Source organism: Typopeltis vanoorti, chromosome 14 (assembly GCF_054136105.1).
Source record: "Typopeltis vanoorti isolate ZY-2024b chromosome 14, IOZ_Tvanoo_1.0, whole genome shotgun sequence".
In the NCBI taxonomy this organism is placed as follows: Eukaryota; Metazoa; Arthropoda; class Arachnida; order Uropygi; family Thelyphonidae; genus Typopeltis; species Typopeltis vanoorti.
The window spans coordinates 107,235,224-107,245,362 of record NC_143562.1 but is presented as its reverse complement, the minus strand read 5'-3'; the positions used below and the strand labels follow the sequence as shown (position 1 = coordinate 107,245,362).

The window sequence follows — 10,139 nt, the reverse complement described above, 5'->3', positions numbered from 1 at the left end:
TCTCTTAAAATGCTTAGTATTTGACTTTTTCATTATATGAGCGTTAAACTCTTTTATAACAATATCGACTTGAATCTCATTTGCGTATTGTTCTGCAGCTTCACGGTTATTTATTTATTATTATTATTTACTTTTTTTTTTTGTTTCGCGGTTTCTTTGATTTCAAACTATTCTAAAAACGTACTTGAAGTGGTCATAATGGTATAGTCTATAACTGAAAAGAGCTCTCTATGAGCCTAGTCCGTTATTGAAAAAACTATCTTATTTACTAAACCTCTTTGCACAATGTGAAGAAATGTCCTTTTCAATTCAAGTAACGTTTTTGAATGAATAACGAGAATTTTTAGAAATACAGGTAGCGCTATGCTAGTTTGTGTAAGAGTAATTGCGAGTATCGTAAAATGAACATGAGCGGTAAATTTGTTTTTGATTTTCTTTGTAATTTTTAATGACAGTGGGTTTTTTTTTCACCCCATTATGCATCTACTTGCATTTGTATCTTTATGTGTCACTGAATATGTCAGTAGCTCAGGCTGTATTTCTTTTTGATGTTAGTGCCCTTCATATGAATAGTTCTTTATCAGATGTTAATTATGAGAAGGCTACACAAAGTATAAGGCTGGCAGTCTTCAGGTTTCTTTCTTTCTTTGCAAGCCACTTCAGTAGTGTACGATTTGGATATAAATTTTTCAATAGTCAAGGTTTTATTTCTCAACAGATGCAAACATTTCCCTTTGTAGAACTAAACGTAGAAACTCTTGAAAACTTTGAATGTGAACTGTCAGTTCATTACGAAAGACATCGATCGAACTTGGAGACAGAAAGCCGTTTGAATAACACATTTGAAGAGAGTGCAAATAAACTAATTGGCCACTCGCACCAAGATGGAAACAAAAATCAAAAACTGTCGCCTGATCCCAGTAGTAAAGTGAAATCCCCAGTTCGTTCCCTTCCTTTATGTTCTTTGCTTAAAAGAGCTTTTACTGAACTTCTTGGTAATTATCTGTGGGATGTGCCTGATATATCATCTCCATTACGAAGGAATAGGAAAGGGAAAAGAGTTAAACAGAAAGAAATATACGAAGAAAAAATGAATTTCGTGTTTTTAATAGCAAATTGCCCGCATTCTACCCGTGAATTGTATCTTTTCTGTGAGAATAAGCCAATTGCAGTTAGTGAAATTGATATATTGGAAACATTAGTGCCCGAGTCGCTGTATCGTGGATTTTATAGTTCTACAAAAATTGCAGTTAGTTGGGTGGACACATCAGTTTTGACTGTTGTTACCTCTGAGGTAAGTAACATATTTTAAAATAGTAAACAGTTAGTGCTGTGTATATATATATATATATATATGCATGCACTACTACTTATTCAATCTCTCCATTACCGAGGACTCGTGATCAGCTATCATATTCTATCTTCCAACCTTAGTCCAGTAAGAGCAGGAGTTTGATCAAGTAATCTTCCCATGGGGTTGCCTCTTCTTCTAGCACCTGGCATCTTATTGTGGATAGTTTTTCAGCGTTCTCTCACTCTCTTCTTGAGGTATGTCCCAAAATGGCTGAAGATTGTTCTCTCATGTTGATGAGACTCATTTCATGATTCATTTGATCTCTGATTGCTTTTCTCTGTCAGGAACTCAAAGCATTCCTCTCCAGGCTTACATTTAAAATTCACTTATCTTCTTCATAATTGCTTTGTTCAGTGTCTATGACTGCTAGCCATAAAGAACCACAGAGAAGACCAATGATCTGACTAATGTGGTCATTGTGTTGATTGATAGATATTTTTTGATTAATTGCAGATCTTCCAAATTGTAATCTGTTTCTTATTTCCTCCATATGATTCCCATTGGCAGTGAACCTAGATAGATAAACTGACCTACTTTATCTCTGTTAGTAAGCAATTTTGAAGAATTTCCATTATGAGTACTATCTAGGATCATCATCTTTGTCTTATTGCCATTAATCTTGGATCCATATGTCAAATAATGCCATTCTGTTCTTCGAGGGGGGGGGGTTCATTCATGTCCTTTATATTTTTGTTGTTAGTACTATGTTGTCAGCATATCTTAAGTTATTTATTCTTGTGCCACCTATCAGTATACTTCTATTCCAGCCATCCAGAGATCTCTTCTCTTGATGATCTCACCATAGAGACTGAAGAGATCATGAGATAGTAAACAATCTTGCCTTACTCTTTTTTTTTTGTTTTTTTTAACAGAACCAATTTCATAACATGTTGTCATTTCTTATCAGTTTGGTTATTGTTGTAAATTTCACTCATTAACTGGATAAAATGTTGGGGAAAACCAGACATTGACATTATTTCCTATGTCTAGTTTTTTCAGTCAAAATTTTGGTGTAGTCAGTAAAGCATAAGTAAGCAGGCCTATTGATTTCTTTTGTTTTTCTCAGTAAGGCACCTGAGATCTGGACTGGTACTCTGACCTTTAATGGATCTAGAGATCTCACAAGGGAATGTGATTCTCTGAATCTTGACGTGATTATTAATTCTTTCTTTAACAATATAGAGCATGATTTTACTTGCATTTAAGATTAATGCTATTGTCTTAATAATTTTCTTTCAACTTGTTTTTTTGGGATGTAATGATTTGCTGTTTCAGTCAAGATCATCTTGACCTGGTTCCATAATTCATCTGATGTGGCATTTTCTGTAATTATATTCTTTGGAGAATCTTGTATTCTGGTAAAATCATATCAATTTACAGGTTTGTTCATGGTTTTTAAATGGATCCTATGTCAGTGATTAGCAGTTCGTGATCTGAACCACAGACTGATCTTTGGGTTTTTATACTATAGTCTTCCATCTGTTTCTAATCATTATATAGTTTATTTGATTTTTAAATCTGTCACCAGGTGTATTCTCTTAATGTTGTAAAAATGTGTTAAGAGACAGTTCATTCTTAATGCCAAAATTTATTAGGTTTTTGCCAGTGGTGTAGCTACAGCTTTTGCTGCCCTGAGTGAGTTAAGAGGGGTGGCAAACCCTGAGTTTGCCACCCCTCTTAATGCACACCAAAAATACTACAAAAAATCAAAATGACATATAGGGAAATAAATTAAAACACTATGTTTATGTGTGAAGAAATTTTAATTTCAATATTCTAACATGTTATTTTTCTTGCTTTTCTGTTAGCAGAATCGTCGATGACATTGGCGAAGTCAATTTCATAGTAATGTAGGTAATTCTTAATCAGTTTTATTTAGAAAAACCTCCTCTCACAACTAGCAACACTTCAGCAATTGTGAGGAAAATTTGCAGTAGTATTACAATATTTGGAACTGAGTTCTCGAGACAGTATTTTCTTCAAAAGTGCAAAAAGATTCAAAGTGCCCTCTGGAGTGGACTCCCTCAGCTGTGCCATTGGTTTTTGCCTCTCTGATTTCTGACACCTCCCATACACTCTTTTGCCATCATTTCAAAATCCAACTCTGACATTTAGTTTTCTTCAGAGTATTACAATGTCCTTGTTTGGTATTCCTCTGAAGGCTCTACTTAATTCATTGTCAGTGTCTATGGTATCTTTATCAGTTTCAGCAGCAGGAACATAACCTGTAAGAACTTAGAGAAAGAAAAAAGGTAGTTTTAGTCATAATTCTGCCACTAATAAAGTTGACAATAAGTACAGCTTTTGCTGTGTCACTATCAACCATCAGATATATATGTATAACTATTACTTGGTTATCTTAATATACAATATCCCCAAGTTAAAAAATTTATTACATATATATATATATATATATATATATATATATATGAGGTATCAGTAGCAGTGAATCTTCATCCTCTCCTTAATGTGTTAGGCTTAATGGCCTGCAGAACTTGGCTGTATAAAAATTAAATGAATTTGATAATAGAGCAGTTTATCCTGCCTGCATAGGTTACTCTGTGTCTGTTAATTGAGCATATTCTCTGATTTGTCTGTTTTGTGGAATGAAAAATTTAAGTTTTCACGAGGATGAATTCTGCCAACTTGGTATGAGACTAGCTAACTCATGAGTTGAAAAGGTCTTAAGATTGTTGAGGTCAGTAAGAGTTTTTTACATTCTAGACAGGATTGAGACATGTCTTTCCAATCAAAGTGCATTTTCCTTACTGATTGAGCTATGGATCAAATCACTGTATATAAGGTTCATTTCATTTTTAAACTTCTTTTGAAATGCAGAAGAATGGATGAGGTAGTAGGACTTACATATTTTATTTCTGCTAACAGCAGATCATTTGAAAAGTGTATTTCTGAAAAACATATGCTCTAGTCAAATGGGCAGATCAATTGAGAAATGTATTCATGAACATCAAAGTTATATTCAGTTGGTTAATCTCCATATACCCCATGGTCAGTCCCATGTTGGATTGGCCCAGGATAGGATTGACACTAGTTATGGGATCTATTGGAATAGTACAAAATCATTAAATAATAGCACTTATAAATATTAATGTTAGTCAAAGAAAATGCCAAGGTTCCATGACAATGGCCAAAAAAAAATTTTTTTTTTTTTTAGTTCATAATAGTATTATAGTGTTAAGCTTAGATAACACATCATTACACATATAAAAGATTTCCATTATTACCATATGTTTTTGTAATCCATTGTATTCAAATGTCACTTGGTTATCACTGAAGAAGTTTTATGAAACATAAAACAGTTGTTTTATGTTTCATAAAACTAAAACTAAATAACATAAAATTAATAACAGAATTGTTGTTAATTTTAATTTTATTGTGGTTTATGTGTTTCTTTACATATCATAGGATTCTTCATATATTCACATTTAGGTCTCAGGATGCTTTAGATTTGTCAATTTACATAAATTTGTGTTTACTTCAGATTTTGTCATATAGATATATTTGTATTTTCTTCACCTTTTGCCAAGCAGAAATGTTATTTTCTATCTCTAAGCTATGAGCTTCAGAGGAGTAAAGAGTGATATATAGCAACTGTTTTCTAATTGGTGCTGTTCTTAAGGGTTAAAATAAACAGTAAATATTTTTCAGCTCATGCAGATCAGCTGAGATAGTAATATATATTTACTATACAGTAAATATAGTAAATAACTATAAGAAAAAGATAGCATTTGACTTAACAACTCAACTGATATTCATGCTGCTCAGAGATATGAAGAGAGCAACAAGGAAGCCATAAAAATAATTAGACATTGGAAAAGAATCTTTTTATGTGAAGAGATTGAAGAAATACAGAAATACTCTACAGCAAATAACCCTAGAATATTTTTCCATGAAATTAAAAACCATAAAAACAGGTCCACTTATGAATATGACAATAGTCAGTAATAGCAATAGCAAAACACTAGCTACTAGAGATGAAATAGCAAACAGGTAGAGAAAGTATTCTAAGAAATTCTTAAATTATGATCAACCTGTTGATTCTTTTAAACAGAATACTTATCTTACTTGTCACCCAGAAATATTTAAACTTTTACTAGAAGAAAATATAAAGCAACTCAATGACAACAAAGCACTGAGGAAAAAATCCAAGGGCCATATAGCAAAAATTGAAAATACAACTTAGCGGATAATTGCAATGCTGGAATGAACTATGATGTTTAAAGATAAGCAGCTCTTTTAAGGTTAATGTAATGATGGGGGCCTAGATATTATAGGTTATTCATAACAGTGGTTCACAGTATTTAAAAAACATCAGAGGAACAAAATAATTTCATACTTCCATAGCTTCATTGGACGTTAGATTCCACGTGGTCATGCCACTTTGTGATGTGCCACATGAAGTCTTGTCAGATGGTCCTTTCATAGGTTTCCTGAGGATTCAGCTCTCCTCAGACCAGTCACTCCAGATACACCATCCTTCTAGCTCATTCTGCTTCCTCATTTTTCAGGAACTTGACCTTGCATTACTGTGTGTTCGAAGTATTTCAGCCTCCTCCTGCCAATGTTCTTTAGCAGTCTCAGTTCTACAGATCCTCTCTAGAACCCATCCATTTGTTCACCTTTTGGTATATGAGATTATCAATTTTCTGTAATATCGCATGCAGCTGCTGTTTTCCTGTCAGACTTATTTAGGTTCGAAGTTTCACATCCATAACTTGCTATTTAAAAAAAAAAAAAAAAGAAAGAAAGAAAGAAAGAAAAAAAAGCTGTATCTAGAATCCTCAGTTTTGTTCATATAGTAACAGGTCTGCCCTTCCAGATTTTAAACAAATCTCTATTTTTCTAGCCATTCCTAATCTTCTTCTGATGTATTCTGCAAAGCAGTTATTCAAATTAATGATGAATCCCAAGTACTCAGATTTGCTGACTTCCTCAATTATTCCTTCATTAAGATACACTTGTTTCTCAGAATCTTTACTGTCTATACTTCCTTCAAAAACCATAATCTTTGGCTTGCTAAGGTGGAGTTTAAGTTCTTGTTCTTGCATATCGCATGAGCTGTGTCAAGGATTTATCCTACTTATTCTCTGTCATTACAAAGGAGCACCTTCTTCATCAGCGTACCTCAATTTGTTTATTCATCTGCCATCTATCCTAATTCCATTCACTGTTAAATGCATGATGCCCTCAGGGTAGATACCAAGCAGCTGAGGAGACATTAAAGACAGGTATTATCAAAATATACACCAGGGTTACTCTGTACTTTTGATTCCTTTATGTTGGAAGAATTAAATGAAAATCACCTTAACTAATGATGGATATTACCAAGTTGTTATACAGAAAATTATCAATGTATATTAACAATCAATCTAGCTAGAATATGATGTAAGAGTTTCCTTACCTTACCTTTAAAAGAAAACACAATTCTCCAGGACATGACTCACCACTGCTATTCAACAGAAAAACCAGGAGATAGCATCAACTCCAAGTTTCATCGTTGTGCCACTACCATGATCTCTCGCCTCAAGACTGGCCACACAAGACCAATCAAGTTTAGCAATGGCATAAAAGTCTGCCCCATCTGCAAAATCTGTAACATTATTATTATTTTCGGGCTACTCCAGGTAGTCCTTAGACTCATCGAGGGAGGCCCTAAACATCATGTCCACACAACTATACAACATTCTCACAGTACCTTGCCTTGAACTCGCTCACTGTCATAGCACCCACAACAGACTCTGGCAGCTTATTCTACTCATTTACCACTCTAAAAGTAAAGAACCCAGCTCTAACACCACTGCTAACCACACTCTTGCCCAACTTCCATTGGTGTCCCCTAGTTCTCCCACCACCACCAGTCGTGATCTCAAAAATATTCTCTGAATTAATCTTATAGAATCCTTTTAGCAATTTGAATGTCTCAATCATATCTCCCCTTTTCCGCTTATCAACCAGTTTCTGCAACCCACAAATCTTGAACCTGTTCTCATATGGTTCATTCCATAGACCTGCTATCATCTTAGTCACTTGCCTCTGGATCCTCTCCACCTCCTCCCCATCAAGAAGGAACCGAGGTGACCAAATCTGGGCACAGTAGTCAAGATGAGGTCTTATCAAGGCTCGGTACAGAGGTACAATAACTTGCTTGTCTCTGCTCGTTAAGGTATTTTTCAACAACCAAGTGAGTTGATGAGCTGATTTAGCTACTTTTGCAATGTGCCCCCTAAACTTCATCTCCCTATCCACCAACACTCCCAAGTCCCTGGCCTCATCAATCTCTTGGAGCACAGTTCCACTCATGTGGTATACTGCTGCTAATCTTTTCACCCCAAAATGCATAACCTCACATTTTGTCACATTAAATTGACATCCATTCTCCTTAGCCCAGAACTCCAATCTATCTAAGTCATCCTGCAAGACTTTGACATCTTCTGCATTCACTATCGCCCTCCCGAACTTTGCATCATCAGCGAACAAATGAACTGTTCCACTTAGATCCTTCCCTATATCATTAATGAACAGATTAAACAGCAGTGGTCCAAGAACAGAACCCTGTGGCACCCCACTAGTCACAGGCCGTCTTTTGGACTCCACTCCTGAATAAACCACTCTTTGATATCTCTCCATCAACCACCACCTATCCATCTCACCAACCCTATATCCATTCCCATATGTTGTAGTTTACGGATTAGAATTCCATGTGGTATCCTGTCAAACGCCTTTGCCAGGTCCAGCAGTATCACTGTAAACCCATTTCCCTTATCCAGTTTAGCCGTCACCTTGTTATAAAACTTGAGCAAGTTACTCAGGCATGATCTACCCTTTACAAAACCATGCTGTCCCCATGTACAGTATCTCATTTTCATCAGTCCTTTCCTGTATTTTTCTCTTGACTACTTTCTCCAAGACCTTGACAACAACTCCTGATATGCTGATCGGTCGGTAATTTGCAACTATAGTCTTGGATCCTACTTTATGCAGTGAAACTATTTTCCCCCTCTTTCCACGCCTTCGGGACTAAACCAGACCCGAGACTCAGATTAAACAACATGGTCAAGGGCACTGATAATTCCTTAGCCGCTTCACGCAAGACCCGTGCCGGCACACCATCCAATCCCCCAGATGTATTCACATTAAGGTTCTGTAATAGACTATTCACCCCCACTTCATTCATCACAATTCCCGTATAAACTAATGGCTCCTTCATTTTTTCAATGTCACCACCTGGATGATATACTTTTGCAAAGTGCGCGCTCAGTAACTCCACTATATTGACTGGTTCAGTGACCTCCTTACCATCGTCATTCCTTAAAATCATTTTGCCATGTACAGTTTTTTTCTTGCTTGCAGCATATTGAAAGAACTGTTTGGGATTCTCTTTTGCTTGCATAGCTAGTTTCCTTTCATAATCGGCTTTTGCTGTTTTTACCACACTCGTTACCCTTCTGGCCTGCACTTTATACCGTTCTTGTGCCTGCAGGTCACCCCTTTCTTTAAATTCCATCCACAGTTGTTTCTATTTTTGCAGCTCAAGCTTAATGGTGTTATTCATCCATTTAACCCCTACTTGTTTTACTATTCGGACCCTAGGTATACAATCAGCCATAACCTCCTGTAAATGCTCCTTGATCACTTCCCATGCTCTATCGACGTCCAGCCCTTGCAGTTGTACATGCCATGGCACTGATCCAAGCAATCGCCTAAACTTGTCATACTTGCCAGCATGGTAATTTCACATATACCCTGTCTTAATCAAAAATTCCACACCGTTAGCCACCTCCCAGATCAAGACCTTATGATCACTCTCACCAATAGGTGGTAACATTGAGGAAGCATCGGTAATGCATTTACTAAATTGTATGAATATTTCCAAATGTGAACTTCTTTATAACAACCGAGAAAAGGTGCTGTATAAAATACTTGAATTTGACCTCTATGATCTAGTGTAATAATATCATGGGATAATAAAAAAAAACCTTTAAAAGAACATCAGAATAAGTAGCATAGATTCTTTGCAAGCATGATCGGTGACCATCTTCAAACCATTTCAGAAACTGTCTTGTTTTCTACCATCCACCGAGGATAAATTACCACATCTCTCATTGTCCATTTATGTTGATATTATTTTGAGATTTTGTTCTAATCTCAGCGGAATGGATGGATTGCTCTGCTGAGATTAGAATCTGAGAACATTAACTTACTGGAACTTAATAAGTGTGGGCTTGCTTCCCATGCTTCTGATCCTAGACACAGAGTTATTTGGATTGAAATTAAACTTTGACACTCCATTCAGTTTAAATTTGATCATCTCTTCCTTGAAACCTGTGAAACTTTGACACCATCCCAATCTCAACCATTCTGATTTTATATCTGTCTCAAAGTAGTGGGGAGTACTCATGATTAACTGTTCAGTTTTTATTTTATTATTATTATTTTATTATTATTATTTTTTTTTTATGTTGAACCCATACACGAGAGGTTGATAGATCAACCTATCGTGTATGGGCTCAACATAAAATAATAATAAAATAAAATAAAAACTGAACAGTTAATCATGAGTACTCCCCACTACTTTGAGACAGATATAAAATCAGAATGGTTTAGATTGGGATGGTGTCAAAGTTTCGCAGGTTTCAAGGAAGAGATGATCAAATTTAAACTGAATAGAGTGTCAAATCTTAATTTCATAATTAAGTTTATGATAATCAAGTTAAATGGTGTCAAATTTGTAGTAATGAATGAGTAATGTAACACTCTATTTGAA

The 10,139-nt window shown here is 35.4% G+C and overlaps 1 protein-coding gene across 1 annotated transcript in view; it reads left to right on the top strand.

Moving 5' to 3' along the window:
- The first annotated feature begins 392 nt into the window (after positions 1-392).
- Positions 393-10,139, top strand: part of LOC150099824 (treslin-like) — a 290,982-nt gene continuing 281,235 nt past the window's right edge. The window contains exon 1 of the mRNA XM_090403686.1: positions 393-1,294. Within this exon, the coding sequence (XP_090259812.1) occupies positions 449-1,294 (846 nt within the window). The 5' untranslated portion in view covers positions 393-448. The remainder of the gene's footprint in view (positions 1,295-10,139) is intronic.